Raw genomic sequence first — 16,778 nt, forward strand, 5'->3', positions numbered from 1 at the left:
GATTTGTGGCGACCGAGCGTGGGCAGGCATCCCCTCTGGTCTGGTCGGAGGGCCGTGCACCTTTGGCCGGCTGACGCTGTTTACCCCCAACGTCACCCAAATTATCAATTGGAAAAAGATCAACATCACATCCGAATTGGCTAGATCCAAAAGAGATCTTAAAGATCTCACCGAGGACTGTGATGATGAAATTACTCATTGGTCCCATTCAAAGTCGGTCGCCTTTACCATCTTGTTGCCTTGGGTATCGGTAGCCAAATCTCTAGGTGAATTGGGCCGCCTAGAGTGTTGGGTGGCTAAACAAGCCAATCTTACTTCAGCCGCGCTATACGACCTCCTTACAGACGAGGAAATAACAAGGCAGGCGACACTCCAGAACAGGGCAGCAATAGACTTTCTATTGCTGCTCCATCACCATCACTGTGAGGAGTTTGAGGGCCTCTGCTGCATGAACCTGTCCTCCAGAGCCGAGGACGCCAGGCACTCAATAAAAAAACTACAAGACCTCGTCCATCAGGTCAAACAGGAAACATCGGACTGGCTGGGAGACGTCTTCAAGGGTTGGGGCCTCAGCGGGTGGGCCAGTTCAGTTTTAGAATCAGTTTCTAAGATTGTTTTGAGTTTGATTGTACTTTTAGTTCTGTTCATGTTGATCCGCGGTTTGGTCCAAAAATTAATAGCCAGAGCCACAACTATGGCTGCCAATCATGCCACAATTCCCCAGGAGGAACCTTTCGAGCTGGAGGACCTCTCCTCAGAGGCCGAAGGAGCTGCAGACGAGGAGGGGTCAACTGAGCCGCCCCAAGAACATCTGTGGGCTGGCGAACTCCAGCTCGAAGAAGGCGAAGATTGGCAGGACCGGCCGCGGACATCTTCTTTTTGAGTTATACGGGCATTCCTGTTTTCTTTATTTTATTTGTTAAGAAACGGGGAGATGTTGTAGTGTGTTTTAAGTTTCTCAGTTTGCTCCCCCATTTTATGCACTGTACCCTCCTTTGTTCTTTGTAAATGGTTCCTCTCTCCCCAGTTTTTCCCGCCACTGCCTCCTTGCCAGTTAAGTTGCCTAGTTACCATACTATTTTTAGTTGCTAATGTTACAGTTTGTAGGACCGCTCCTCCCTTATCCCACCTTATAAGTAGATGTTTTCTCCTCCCTGGGCACAGTCAATCACCCCCCACTCCTCCCAGGTTTCGAGAACCTTCTCCTCTCTGGGGGTTGTGGTTGGCTGTGGTCCCGGGGCCCCTCCTTTACTTTGTATTCGTTGGTTTCTGGTGTATGTCAGTTATGTTCAGTACCTCCCTTTGAGTTTCCCCATTGGATAGCTGGGCTCCCCTCCTCTCTCCTCCCCTTCCCTATAAAACCTTGTCGCTTCCCCTGTTCGGGGCCATTTTGCTGGTTGGTGCCCCTCCTTGTTGGTGCCTCCGGATCACCCAATAAACCGACTGTTCACCCCCAGCAAGTGGTCACCTCCTTATTCGTCTCGCGTGCGCAACTCCGAGCTCTTCCTCCAGTCCAGCCTGAGGCCAAGACGCCGAGGGGGGATGGCTTCTTATGCGCAGGGGCGTTGGCCTTCTCACCCCTCGTGCTAGCCGGATCTAGGGCCGCGTACGCCCTCGCGCAATTTGACTTTTGCTTTTAAAAATTTTGAGAGAGAACAGTAAAAATTTTATAAAACTACTATTTATATTAAAAATGTAAACATGTAGCCTACCTGCAAGCTTCCTCCTGTGGGTATAGTTTATGCTGCGTGTTGTTCCATTGCTGAGCTCTGGGACTGTGTGACCATAAGGCAGGGCAGACAGTGGCAAAACCATTTCTTACACTAAATAAACCAGATATTTCGTATAGGCCTTTTATTTCTAGTAACCACTACAGAATAGCCATGGACATGACAATGAGCACAAATTTTGCCATCTCTTCCACTTTTATAAAGGACTTTTTATAATGTTTCTGAAGATGCAGTAGAGGACTTCTGTATTGATCCAGGCTTTTTTCCTGTAGACATACGCAAGAAGAAAAGTACTTGAGCCTGGTATTTATACTGTCAGATTCTCAAAAGACCATACTCAGTTTTTAGAATTAATTATATGTTTCCCTGAATGCATAAATTACTGCAGTTTATACACTTAATATAAAAACATAAACCCCACATATTTCTCTTATTGCATCAATCAAGCACTCTCTAGACCACCATATAGCAAACATTGCATTTTCTAAGTAGTAGAGCACTGATACATCTAAAGACTTTAATTACTTAAACATCCATTTGCCTAAAGCTCTATTCTCTTAGTCTCTCTCTAACAGCTCCTCACAAATCCATTGTGTTTTCTTTTTCATACCTCTTTATATTCTTCTTTAATAACAGTAATCTTTCACTTCGAGTTTAATCTTCACCAGCCGATTAATAATGTACAGATTCATTGTAAGACTTTATTAAAATATTTTATTCTGCAGTCTTTTATTAAATTGTCATGAGAGTTGTGACTCTTAAGGGATTTTAATAATATCATTACACTTAGCTTTTAATTGTCAGTTCTTACACATATCTTTTAATAATTTTGGGCTTTGTGTGTTATGACACTAAAGATATTTTTTCTTGGTTTTTTTACAGACTTTTACAGGAAGATTAATCAGTGGTCTCTTTTATCTTCCATTTCTTGGGTGGCTTTGTTTTATGTCAGATTTTCTGTGATAATAAAAAAGTAGGTAATATTAAGGCAAAATTGTATTAATTTATTGCATTGTCTACACTATCTATAGTCATTCTCTACTGTATTGACTACACTAGAGCTAAAAGTAAATGATTTGCTTTCATAATTTCATAATGAGAAACTCATCTTAACCTCTTTCATTTCAGAAATAATTCTTCCTTAGTGCAGTTTGAAGATTTTCTGTGCTAATGTTTGGGTTTTTAAAGAAGGCTTTTTTCCGCCCTCTTAATAAGAGAAGTGCTGATGGCCATAACATTAGTTTTTTTAAACTGTGCTTTTAAAAAAATATAGAGGTGAAAGCAAAAGGTATCTGGTTCTGTGGGCCATTTTCTTAGACTTCCTTGTAATTAAATCCTATATTGTGCTGGGCAAATGCAAATAAATTTGAAAAATTCAGTGGGCTACCTTCCTGAGTGTTCCCACAGATACTTTCCCACAGACTGTTCCCACAGTGTAAGCTCATGTTGGAATTACATATGTAAATATATGTGGTAAAAAACTAGAGAAGATGGGAGCATATCGTGGATTATCTCATTTAGAATTGCTTTCATTCTCTGGTTTAAAGAATGCAATAGGTATTAAGTGCCAATAATAATTTCTAGAATCCTCAAGGCATGACTTAAATATTACGAACAATCTTTTGCAACAGTTACCGAGAAGGCAAGTAAAGCAGACTTAGCCATTTTTACATTTTTGCTAGCTTAAGCATGTTGTTTCATGCATTCCTAACCAAGAGCAACATGCCTGCAATGGGCTGACAGCTACAGTCTCCCTGGTGATTACATTTTTTAAAAATTTGACAGCAAGCAAAGTAAGCCTTTTCCTCAGCATCTCTGCTGATAATACACTGCATGGACATAAGCTTCCTAAGTAAACTTAGAAATTATTGAGACTTCTAAGACTACAGAACTTAGGAAAGTGTTCCTGTCTGCTTCACAATTTTAACTGACAGACTGCCTGTGTTTTTGGAATTGACTGATTATAAATTTATCAACACAAATATGTTTCTTTGATTTGAAGAGTATCTATATAAATTGGTTTTAGATTCAAAATGCACCTGTAGTCAAAAAAACACCCAATTCTAAAGGAACTGAATATTATATTTTTCTATATCTTGCTATTAAAGTAGTACATAATGAAAATACACTAATGTTTGTAAAATTTGCTACAAAATAATTTGACTTGGTAAGCATTACACTGAGCACAAGCTGAAGAGAAAGAGTGCTGGGAGCTGTCTCTGTTGGAGGACCTCTGAAGTCAGGAAGACTTTGGATACATAAAAGACTTTATGGAGTAAGTACGGAATAGTCCCTCTTGTGGCACTTCTTTCCCTAACTCCCCAGTCTTATGAAATTATTTATAAATACGAAATGGCCATTAAAGTGATGATTTTCAAATGAATTATTATATATTATTACATTTTTATTTTTGATATTTAAACAGTTTTACTCCATAGGAAGCCTGGTGAAAAAATCAAGTGCTTTATATCCAGACACTGATCTCACCCCACATTTTCAGGGTATAAATCTGTGCACTGTCTTAAATCTGTCTTTAGAACGACAGAATTTCTTTAAAAATATAAATTTCATAGAAATGTAGAAAAGTGTATATTTTTTGTTTTCATTTTCAATTTAACCTTAAAACTTATAGTTTATTCTTCTGTCTTATGAAGATCATGCAGAAATACTTTTTTTTTCTTCAGTATCTGGAATCTTCTTGGTTTCCTCTCCTCACTATGTATCTGTATCTAGAGAAATGGCCTTTTTTCCTCCTAAATTTTACATATCTCTTTCCCTTTTTTTTTTCCCCTACAAGGATATTTCCTCACATTTCTCAGAAATTCAGTCTCTCTTTCATAACTTATCTAGTCCCTTACATTCTACACTGCCTTGAGAAATATCATCAGAAGCCAACAACCAGAGCAATAAATGGACAAAGATTACAACAAAATGAAACAAGAGAAACCAAATAATCTCAGTTCATGTTTTGGAATTACCATACAGGCTAGGCAGAGGAAAGGCCCGCATATACACTTTTGGTTCATTATGAGCTATAGAGCTGCAAAGAATTTGACTATAATAGGCCATGCAATTTCTGAACTTACTTCAAGGTCACCTGCCTGTGGTCTTGAGAGGATGCCATAGGAGGGAGAAACAAGCCCCTGTTTCCTGCAATCCATTAAACATCAGGCGATGAAGCTAGAGCAAGGAAAAGGTGACAGAAACACTAGTTTAGACAAGAAGAAAGAATCATGTCTCTCTCTTCAAGAAAGTTTTCAACATACATGCATCAGCTTTTAAGAGAGAACATTTGTTTCCTGGCAATATATATTTTCAAACCTTGCTGTTTTCTTGTTGCTTCCACTGCCTACCCTGCAACAACCTTTGGTGGCTTAGCTTGGAGCTCTTTCCCCCATCCTCATTCCTGGGATGCCTACAAAAATCATTGTTTCTTATGCATCCCAAACTGAGTTGATACTTGTCACTCCAGGTACCTGTCACTCATATGTTTGTCCAACATAATCCTGGGTTACGCTGATGAAGTGCCATCAAATTCATCACATTCAGCCAGAACAATTATGAAAACATGGAGTCTTACAAATTACAGAATCACCATATCCACTTTCAAATGTGGACATATTGAATACAGCATGTGTAGTGAAATAAGCCACTAGAACTTCAAAACTGTTCCAGATGCTGGCTGACAGACAAAATCAGCTGTGACTCAGCTTTATACAGGGCAGATATATCACCAGGAACTAAATTCCAATCTTTCTTAAAAGCCAGTGGGACTTTGGTTCTGATTTCAGGGGACCAGAACTTCAGCCAAGACAGGTAATATAAAAGTAAACTCTTTGATACATTTATTGTTGTTTGCTTTAGTATTAGCATTTTTTTCATTACTGCTATTGCAGGAGCTCTTAATAAGACTAGAAATAGACTGAAAAAATACTACAACGTTTGACTAAAGTGATCCTTAAGCAACAAATAAAACACTAGCACTGGTATAGCATAGCGTTATATTTAATTTCCCTTTACAAATTTATTTTCCCTTGCCTATATAGATGTGAGGAGAAGATGTGTTCATTTTGCTTTTTACCAGTACTAAAAATATTTTTCTTGTCATTTAGGAAATGTCTTTTCTCTATATTGTAGCTGCACAATGTTCTGGCCCAAAGCATAATTTCATGCATTTGCTTCCTATATAAGAATTAAATTAACCATGGAAAAAAAAAGTGATGTCCTTAAAACTATCAAACTGCAAGTTTTTCTGCACAGAATGCTGAAAATCTAGTATTATGTTTACAAAAGTAAAGTTACAATTACAAGGTCATTTTTAGCTTTAACTAAGGTGATGACAGCACTTGCAAGTGCTGCAAATCCATCCATACAACCACATATCCAGCAGCTTACATTTTTGTGAAAATAGCAGGAGAAGTCTAAAAAAGAGTTTCAAAGTAGATTCATAGGCCATATCCAGATTAAAGTGGATATGAGGTTGTCTGTGTTACAGTAATGTTCAGTACAGCCTGAAAAGAGCTCCTCAAGCTGCCAGAGTGGCATTGATGGCATATTCAAGCTCACTGGCAAGATGGAGGTTACTCTGTGTGACGTGTTTAATGCTGCTTTGGATTCAAGAACATTACCAAAACAAAAAAAAGCTCTTATTCAGAGGCCTGAATAAATAAAATTATACCAGAAGAGAGCTAAACAGGCATAGCTCCCTGGATACAGAAAGGAACAAGACCAGAAGCTGAAGCCGTCTCAGGGCTCATGCAGGGGCAGTGCAGTCCCCAGGAGCCCCCGGGGAAGGCAGCTGCAGACACAGAAGGGGCACAGCCCCACAGCCCCCACAGCATCGGAGGGGCTGTGCCCACTGTGAGCACCAGCCCGGTGAACTGCAACAGCACTGCAGGTGCACAGAGTTTCTCCACTTAATTATTATTTAATCTTTCCTGCAAGTAGCAAATACAATCGTGTTGCATCACAAACACCAAACTTTTTGTTAGAGCCCCAAAATATGAAGTTTTTTTACAGATAGAAAGAAGGTCATAGTATCATAGAATATGTTGAGTTGGAAGGAATCTATCAGGATCCCTGAATCTGCTCCTGGCCCTGTGCAAGACACCCCAATAATCCCATCATATGTATTGGAGTGTTGTCCAAACACTTCTTGAACTCTGTCAGGCTTGGTGCTTTCACACCTCCCTGGCAAGCCTGTTCCAGTGTTCACTACCCTCTGGGTGAAAAATTTTCTGATATCCAACCTAAACCTCCCCTGACTCCAGCTTCATGCCATTTCCTCAAATCCTTGCACTGGTTGTGAGAGCAATGGGATTGGCACCTGCCCCTTTGCTTCCCCTCACGAGAATGTTGAAGACCACAGTGAGGTCTTCCCTCAGTGTCTTCCTCTCCAGGCTGAACAAACCAGTGACCTCAGCTGTTACTCATAAGGCTTCCCCTCCAGATCCTCCACCATCTTTGTGTCCCTCGTTGGGACACTATCTAACATTTGACTAAATTTGATCAATATTGAGCAACGAACCAAGTATTTTTTTTATAAAGAAAAGCAACACCTAAGCACGCCTCTTGAAGACCGGTATGAGCTTCGGCAAACGCGGGACGGGCGGCGCCCTACGATCCCGGGCCGCGCCGGGGCGGCTCCCAGCGGGGCGGCGGCTCCCCGGGCCCGGCCGGGTGCAGCGCTGATCCGGCTCCCTCACGCCTCGGGCGGGCTCGGGGCGCGGCGGGCGCGGCCGCGGCGCTCCCGCCCCGTGGGGGGGCGGTGCTGCTGACGGCGCCAGCCCCTCCAGACCTTCCGAGCAGCTCCCGGCGGGGAAGCCCGACCCGCCGCGTGTGGCCGGGCGCCCGCCGGGAGCACCGGGCGGTGCATGGGCGCTCTTCTCCAGCGGGCAGGGTCGCGCTCCCCCCACTCCCCCCGCCGGCTGCGCGAAGGAGGACGGCGGAGCATGCCACCGGCGGGGCGGTTCCGCGGGGACTGACATGTTGCTGAAGGAAGGCAGGCGCCAGCCCCTCTGCCTCTCCCCGCGGTAGCGGAGGCGATGCTGCAGGGCGCTCCCCGGGCTCTCCCGCAGCCGCCAGTCTATCGCCCAGAGCAGCCGCGCTCGCTGCTGTGAGCGGCGCGGCTTCGGCCCGGCCGAGGCGACGAGCGGCGCGGGCCCGCACCCGTGCCCGGGGCGGCGGCGGCGGCGGGGAAGGCGCTGCCCGCGCCCGCGGGCGGCTCCGCGCGGCGGATGCGTGTGCATGAGCGCTGCACCGAGCGGGCGCAGGAAGCGCCCCCGCTCCGCCGCCTCCATCTTCCAGGGCAGCAGGACCTCGCCGCACGGCCGCGACAGCGAACGCCGGGGCAGCGGCTCCGATAGCGCCTACCAGATCCAGAGAACCCTGGACGACTGTAAGATGGTGGGTACCCCGGGCGGGCTTGCCGTAGTTTTTTACCTTTTCCGGGCTCTCCCGGCGCAGGTAGCGGTGCCGTTCTTCCCGCCACCTTGGCTATTCCCATCACGTGCAGTTGCACTGTTTTTGAAACCGCAGTCCCCTCCGGGGTGCTGCCCTGCGCCCCAACTCGCCGCGGTTCCAGAGCGGAGCCGAGAGGTTCGAGGAGACCTGAGGGAGCCGGCTGCGGGACAAGGAGCGGAGCCGGTCGCCTGGACAGTCCTGCGGGAGCAGGAGTCCTTGCCCCAGTACACACACAGCAAAGCAGCTGGAGTTGCTTTTTTAGTAGATCCGTCCAAATCTGTCCCCAGGCTTGGGCGCACTGAAGCCTAAATGGGTAAATAGTTGCCTCCAATGAATCGCTGCACTACTTGCTGTCTTGTGCAGCAACCGCATGTTTGCCCTAGTATCCTTCTAAATAAGGAGACCTAGAATTAGAGGCCCTGAAATGATGTTCCTGATGGTACCTGTTACCAGTCTTCCCAGAGTAGCTGGTTGCAGTTGTAAAACCTCAGGTGAAACGCCTGTTTCTGTTATTTATGGACTGTCACATTCCGGTATGAGATTTTTCCTCAGTCATACTCAAAATGCTTGGATTCTGACACTTTCCTCCAAATCAGCACCGTATGCTTGCTTTCAAGCTTCCTGAGCTCCAGTCAGCCTGACACTGAGCCCCAAAATTACTCCTCTAGCTAGTAACAGATGTAGGAAAAAAATAAAGTCGCTGCTACTTTTCTGGGTAAATCTGTACCTGACTAAAGCTCTGTCCAGTAGCAATGGAGCTGCTACTTCTCTTCTGCTGGATTCTGGCAATTTTTTTTCCTCTGGTGCTGAAAAATGTGCTGGCAGATTATCCGCTCTGATGCTTCAAGATTGGGAGCCATTCCCAGTGCATGGAGGAACAAAAGCTGCCACAGTAGCTCTATAAATATACCCAACAAGTGGGTCTTAGTAGGTTCTGCCTGTTTACTTATTCTCAATAGCATAATGTTGTTAGTTGCAGAGAAGTTTTTAGAATTGACCGATTAGAAATAAACTATGTTTTATAGATGGACTGTCAAGTTGTGATAGGATTTGGGAGGTAAAATCAGTGTGGTTTTTTTCTTGTTCTGTGTCTTGATTCAGCAACATATGTGTGGTTTTGTTTTCCTGGATAGCGCTAAGGTGTCTGGATGAGTCTGTTTAAACAGGGGATGTCAGGTGAGACCTGGCAAAATGGGTCTGATGCAACCAGTTACCAGTTACAGGATGCGACATTTTTCTTCCTATTGCAGAATAATCACACTATGACACTACACAGTACAATTTTTTTCCTCTCCATTGCCTTCATGCATTCTCTTAAGCTGCAGAATGATAAAAGTTGAGGACTTGTTTAGCAAATATTGTGCCTAGGGCTTTGTTTGATGTGTGCTTTTGGGTTTGTTTGGGATCTGGGTGTGGGAGGGTGCAGATGTATTGAAATGCACTTGGGCTGACTTGCTGCTCCTGAAGCAGAGGAACCTATTTGCTATTCTTAAAATGAAATTTCAGAAAGCATGGTCAAAACTATTTTTGATACCAGTTCTCAGCTATACAGTTAATTGCAGTGGAATGCATCAAGGGTATGAATATAACACTGCAGAGGTGACTCGTTTATTTACTGAGCATGAGAATTTGAGGACTTGACTTTAAAAATTAGTAGCTCTGATAGACTTCAGGCTCTCAGTATGCTTTTATGTTGAGTATGTTGAACTCCTGGTGGTAATGATGACTGCAGAATTATGAGCAATTGCTCTTGTCTGTTTTTATATCGTTTGGAATTGAGGTCAAAACACAGATAAATAAATATTCTGTTCTATTACTCTAATCCTTCCACCCCCGCCACCATGTGGAGCAAATGGTCTTATATGCATTCTTTCAGAAGACAGCAAATGCTTCGTTTCTTTAAAATATCATTCCATGTGCGTGATCGGTGGAACTAAACAATAATGGTCTTTCTGTAACAGTAAAATGATCCATTTATCCAATAAGATCTGTATGTATCTGTTGGATATTGGATTTCTATGCAGGTTGTTGTGTTTATTTAATGATTTGTTCCTTTTTCCCACATGCACTTTAGAAAAGGTGCTTTCTGGAATTTTAACAGGAAAGTGCCTATCTGGTACATCTTCTCAGTCAGTAACAGCAGATGAGTTTTAAGTCAGAAATCTGGGTTGAAGGGAAGTAACAGAACAGAAATCATTACAAAATAAATTAGCAAAATTGCCAATTTAAAAGCAAATGCTACATTCCAGTCCCTGAACATGCTGTTAATCAGGAAGCAGGAGAAGCAAAGGCAGTAATTTCTGGAGATATTTTCGCCTTTCATGATAGCAAAAAATAACCTCATGCTACTAGTAAAGCAGATGTTTTTTTGTCTGCTTAATATTTTATACTAATAACTCAAACACTTTCAGATATTAAAAGCAGAAACACTACTTTCCTACAGATGAACATTTATAGCTCACCGAAGAAGCAGCTGCCATGGAGGCTCTAGTTGTTTACTGAATTGTGTGCTCTTGATCCTGTGTGCTACGAAATTGTGAGAAGCAAGAACAAGCCCTAGGTTGGGCATGATTTTAAAACATGGATTGTTTTTACCAATGTAGTTAAAAATTCTCATGCATGTAAATTGTTTTTGTTTTTCAGCTTGTCCAGGAGTTCAATACCCAGGTGGCTCTCTATCGGGAGCTGGTCATTTCTATTGGGGATGTCTCAGTCACCTGTCCTTCTCTGCATGCAGAATTGCACAAAACTCGAACCCGAGGATGTGAGATGGCCTATCAGGCTCATCAAAAACTAGCAGCAATTTCTGGGTAGGAGATGACTTATTAAAGCCGTATTCATGTGCTAATCTTTAAGTACTACATAATGCTTTGCCTGAGAGTTTGCATTCACTTATCTTTCTGTTTTAGGCGTAGGGGTGTATGACCACAAATTTTGCAGAATGTCTATGTCCTTACAATAGTGCAATTTTGTATCAAATCCTGGTCCCCTCACCAAGAACATATCCTTCTGATTTCACTGGATGCTTTTATGTGAGACAAACAGGATTTTACTGCTTATCACTACAGATCAAGGGGGAAGTCATGCCCTTCAAGGGTGAAGTAGCAATAGCTTTCTGTCCAGTCTTTCATTGAGTATACCTAATTGAATAGTAAGCGACACCTAGCTCAGTTCAACTAGAGTCTCAACAAAATTAAACCAAAATTAGGTGCAAACCGGGGGAATGGGATGCAAAAACTACTCTGAGAACTTATGTTTATCTTCTACATGTTTTTAAACCCTTGTTTGTGTTGAAATAAGAATGAAAGCTTTGCCAGCATATAATGTTTTAATTTATTCTTTGGTATTACATTATGTACATTCCTTTCCATGGTGACAGAATGTATTATCACATACTTGAGACTATGCCTCAGTGCAAGATCAACCAGCATAAATTGCTGTTTCCTAAAAAATGGGAATTCGTGCAGCTAATTTCATGTGGGTTCTTCACAGTATGGTGACTGGGGTATTTGTATTTATCATGTACCCCCCTGAGTCATGTCTTTCTGATTACACTTTGTCAGAACTTTCTGCATCTGTCTATCTACCATAAGGTATTTTGCACCACTAGCAAAAGAAAACACCTTCTTTTTTTGTTGCTCTGCCTAATCCCCGTTGAATTTCTTTTCATCACTGTAATATATAAAGAAGTCCTTTATAGGCTTGGTATATAAGGGGAGCCTGAACTAACATACCAAACAGAAGAGGATACTGGTTGGATATTTTAGTAGAATTGTCACTTACTTTTCAAGTAAGACTTTGTGCAAAGTCACTTAAGTTGATTTTGTGACCTCTTATTTGTTCCTCAAACAAATTACGTGCTTTTAAAATACTTAAGTCAGTGGGAACTTTTAATAAACCAGCAATGACAGTACATTGAAAATGTGAAAACAAACAGTAGTGAAATTTATCTTTTTTGCTTTCAGACTCAAAAGAAAAAGTAATATGAACCAAAATAGTACATTTGAATAGCTGAACTTATTTTGTGACTTTAAAATATTTTTTCCCTGTAAAGAAAACCACTGGTACATGCTCATTTAGAAAGTACGTGGGTTTTTTAAGCAATCATTTCGCAGCTGGAAGTCTGTCATATGCACAAAGATGTCCTGAAGGTTGTGCAGTTGCCGCGAGATTGACATTTGGCTAATCTAAAACTGTTTTAAATAACTCTGATAATACTGTGATATCCATAACAACTGGTAGGTGTTAGAAACTATCTGGAAATTACTGGTTTGGTTTGACACACAATTTACAGGATATGCTTCACATCCCCACGCTTCTGTAGCTGAGGAAAGCCATATGAGACATTAACTTTTTTATGTATTTGTGAGGAAAGGTGGAAAATGAGGATTAAAAGAAAGCAAAAAAGAAATAGAAGGAGAGGAGTAATAAATAGTCTTAAAGATTTAGTCTTCATTTCGACAAAAAGACTGATATAGTCTGTATGAAATAGGATCTGGAATAGGAATCTAATTGGATAGAAAGAAGTATCAGGAAGAAAAATGCTTAGGGACGGGAATGCATTAAGTCATCCTTAGTATTAGTCAGGAGGGTAGTGTGCTGCTCAGAAACTACTGTTATTCAGCATATGGGATGAAGGCTTACTTAGTTCACTGCTGTAGTTCAAAATGCACAACACTGCACTGGGTAACATGACAAGTTATGTCTTCCAGAGCTTATTAAAGAAGATGTGTTGCTTTTCCACCCAGAAATAGTAATAGCAAGTAACTGTTTATGTTACCAGCCTATAACATTTCACGAGAGAACAGCATTCTATTAATTAAGGCCATCAGTACTGTTCAGGTAGTCTCTAAGTGATCTACCTGAGAGCACTCTTACTTTTGAGAAGTTAATGTTAGTGTCTTAGGAGAATACTAAATTAATTTAACTTATTTGTGCTGTTTTCTTTGGAAAATTAGCAGACACCTTAATGTTACGCGGTTCCTCTTTGAATATATCAGGATTTCACAGAATCATGGAATTGTTAGGGTTAGAAGGACCTCTGGCGATCATCTGAAAATCACCTAGTCCAGCTCCTCTTGGCACTAGGGCATGTGAGACTCTTAAATACACATCTGACTTGGACAATAAGAAGAATTCCCTTTTTTAATTCATTTGTCCTACAAGACTAAGCAAGGTAACAAATGGGAAAGATGCAAAGACTTGGAAAGAAAAAAACAAAAGCAAATCCTCTATGCTGGAGAAGGGAGCTCTGGGAAGAAATCTGGAAATTGTAGAAAGGGAAGGAAATGCTGAAGTGGAGATAATGCATTAGAAACTGAGCAGGATAGAAGTCATGAGGACCAAAAAATGCATTGGTCATGGACATATCAGTTCGGGAATATTAGACAGACATCAGAGCAGGACAGTGATGTAATGTGAACAAGAAGAGAAGGCTGCAAGTGTACCTGTAGAAAACGGCTACACTGATATGCCAACAAAAGCTGATTCAGCTGTAGAATCAGAGGAAGTGAAAGTCACGGTTATGTTTTAAAAACTGAGAGAAAGAAAGACAAAGGAGATGATGAAAAAGAAATGAAGTAGCAAGGAAACATAAAACGTTATGAAGTCTACACTGGATTAGACCATATCACCCCATCTAGCTCAAACCTGACAGCTGCTGGTAGCAACGACTTCATTAAAAAATAAGCAAAGATACAAAAAACAGGTTGTGCATGGAACGATGACTTCTCTCGCCAGCACTCAGTAAGTAAAGGCTGCATGTGAACAGTCAGTATCTGACAAATGTGATTTCTCTAAACATTAAGATCTTTTACTCAAAAAATGCTGAGGTTGAATAAGGACATCTTTACAGTGTGATGTATTTAAAAACCTATTTACTAATAAAATATTACCGAAAAACAAAATTTCAAATTAAGTCTCCAACTTAATAGGGCCTCAAAGATATTACATCCTCTTCTTTACTTGCTCTGATATCTTTTTCTTATAGAAGTAGTGAGATGTTAGCAGAGGGGAATAAAGATCAGAAATAAAAATAATCTAAATTGAAATATCCCAATTCTAATTAATGGTCGTTTAGGAATGCAAGTCAAAGTAAACCCTCCTTTCATTGTTGGCTTTCTGAGGACTTTAGGTCGATTCCTGCTCTTACACTAAAAGTTAGTGATTTTTAATGAACTATCTTCTGAAGAACGTAAGTAAGGTTCAGTCCTTTCATCACATTTTCTTCTATATAATGTAGCAGAAATTAAAGTATTTACATTTTTCATCCTTATAGTGTTAGTTGTCATGGTCAAAACTGGAGAAAGTATAGCAACAAGAAAATGAGTCAGCATGATTTTTTCCAGAGAAAAAGAAAGGAAAAAATATTTGTAACAGTAAGAAGACAACAGAAAAAAGATGTGAACCTCTGTTTTGGAAGGGAGTCTACTTTATGGAATGATAGAGTGGTGATCTTTTAGAGTTCATCAAATGGGGTTTCATCAGCTGGTTTTATATGTGGAGTCCACTGAGTCTGGGATGTCAACAGAGAGATAACTCAGAATTGTATTTTAAGATACAGGTCTGCACAACTGTGCACACACTTTTGTAAATATGTAAATGTCCTTACATATTCTCAGGCACTTGATATGCTTACATAATGTGTGCACTTGGCAAACTGAGACCAGAACTGGCAGTGTCTCTGTGACAGTCTGATATATATATATATATATATATATGTTGGCAGTGGCTTTTTTCGCATGAAACAAAACTTGTGTGAGAAGCTCAGGGGTGCATGGCAATGTACATCTGTGTGAGCATAGCTCTAGAAGTAATTTCTCTCTGTTTTTCTGACTGGTGTTGCAAAGTCCAAAATATAAGGAGGAATAAACCTCTCTCTGTACTAGTATCTGCTGGGGCATCAGCTCTGCAGAAGAGCATCTTGGGGGGTTCTGGTGAACATCAGGTTGAACATGAGCCAGTGCTGTGCCCTTGTGCAAAGAGGGCCAGCAGCCTCCTATGCTGCTTTAGGAAGTGTTGCCAGAAGGTCGATGGAGTTCATCATTCCTTTCTGCTCAGGGCTGTTGAGGCCATGTCTGGAATACTGGGTCCAGCAATGGGCTCCCTAGAAAAAAGGAGGAAAGGACATCCAAAGCAGGGTCTAATCAATTACCTTAAAGATGGTTAGGCAGCATCCCACATACAAGGCAAGGCTGCTAGACCTGGGATTGTTTAGGTTGGAGAAGAGAGGGCTGGGAGGGGAATGTTATCCATATACATAAAAACTGCCTCCTGGAATAGTGTAAAGAAGACTCAGTCAGATTATTCTCAGTGATACACAGTGATAGGACATCAGGTGTAAACTGAAATACAAAGAAAAATTGATTTAAAATTTTAAATTCCTTTTTTTCCTGTGAGGCAGGTAGAATATTGGAACAGGTGCAGTGAGAGGTTCTGGAGGCTCTGTCCTTTGAAATACTGAGAATTCAACTGGTCATGGCCCTCCATAACCCTCTGTAGCTGACACTGCTTTGGTAGGAGGCTTAGGCCAAATTAGTTCTGGATGTCCCTTCCAGCCTGTCATGAAGTCATCATAAATCTCCTTGGGAAAATTCAAAGAAGGTTTCCTTATTTGATACCCATGTGCATCTGTTACTTTTATTAAATAGTTTTTAATTTTAAGTACCTCTAAGTTCATGAAAGGTTGAGAAAGTCAGCTGAAAATCACATCCTGATTGCAATCATTTACACAAAAAGACTATCATAGTCTTGCTTTAAGTTTTTAATTTTATGTGGTTTCTACTTTTGTTTTCCTTTGCCATCTATAGTAGGAATTCTCATGTTTTCAATAAGCACCAAATGGTAATTTTCTCAGAGCTAATTAATATTAGATTGTTTCCTGAGGCTGTTTTAAAACATTCTGCTGACACTCAATTGTGCCCAATTTTTTTATTGAACTGTCTGAATTCTCCCTGAATTACAACCCTACAAAATTATTATCTGCTTTCTAAAGGACACAAACAAAAAAGATTGCCTCAAATATTTTACACATTAGGTGAGAAGAAGACTGCAGACCTATAAGTTAATGAAAACTGTAATAAGGTAGGCATAAGAGAAATAATTTTAATGGTTTAACTGCATGTGTTAAATAAAGCTCTACTGGCAGCCAGTATTAGCTGAGCAGAAACAAAGCACAGCAACACTTAGCTCAACAGGGAAGAACTTTTATAATGGTGATTCAAAACCAACTTTATACCAGCAGTTAGAGCAACAAACCAGAGGTCTGTCCCACCTAGACACTGATGGAGCAGCATTCATGGAGATCTCTGTCCTTCATGGACATCTTTGCAGTCACTGCCATGTTACTCCTGTCAGTGTGTGTATCAGAGGTGGGGAGAGTGATAATGTTGATCATGGGGTTCTGACTCACAGGCGCTGCTGGCTGTACCCAGCTCTGGGTTGGAGTTGTTAGTGTTGTTTCACCTGCTAGAGGAAAGTTAATAAAAAAGGTAAGTGCTTCGCAGAGATTGCAGTATGATAACCAGAATATGACCTGATTAAAGTATAGTTAAATATCAAAAGTAATGTTATGATATGTAAGAAAAC

The 16,778-nt window shown here is 41.3% G+C and overlaps 1 protein-coding gene and 1 long non-coding RNA gene across 2 annotated transcripts in view; one reads left to right on the forward strand and one right to left on the reverse strand.

Annotated features, from left to right (window-relative positions):
* Window positions 1-1,713: 1,713 nt before the first annotated feature.
* Window positions 1,714-9,677, reverse strand: LOC113460016 (uncharacterized). Its single transcript, XR_003381640.2, has 3 exons — window positions 8,172-9,677; window positions 4,817-4,910; window positions 1,714-1,996 (listed from the first exon to the last, which is right to left on the reverse strand). It is a non-coding gene; the product is annotated as an uncharacterized LOC113460016 (long non-coding RNA).
* The window catches only part of RGS7BP (regulator of G protein signaling 7 binding protein), a 34,633-nt gene continuing 25,385 nt past the window's right edge, over window positions 7,531-16,778 (forward strand). The window contains exons 1-2 of the mRNA XM_005492979.4: window positions 7,531-8,135; window positions 10,836-11,002. Coding sequence (XP_005493036.1) covers window positions 7,977-8,135; window positions 10,836-11,002 — 326 coding nt within the window. The 5' untranslated portion in view covers window positions 7,531-7,976. The remainder of the gene's footprint in view (window positions 8,136-10,835; window positions 11,003-16,778) is intronic.

This window comes from Zonotrichia albicollis, chromosome Z (assembly GCF_047830755.1).
Source record: "Zonotrichia albicollis isolate bZonAlb1 chromosome Z, bZonAlb1.hap1, whole genome shotgun sequence".
NCBI lineage: Eukaryota > Metazoa > Chordata > Aves > Passeriformes > Passerellidae > Zonotrichia > Zonotrichia albicollis.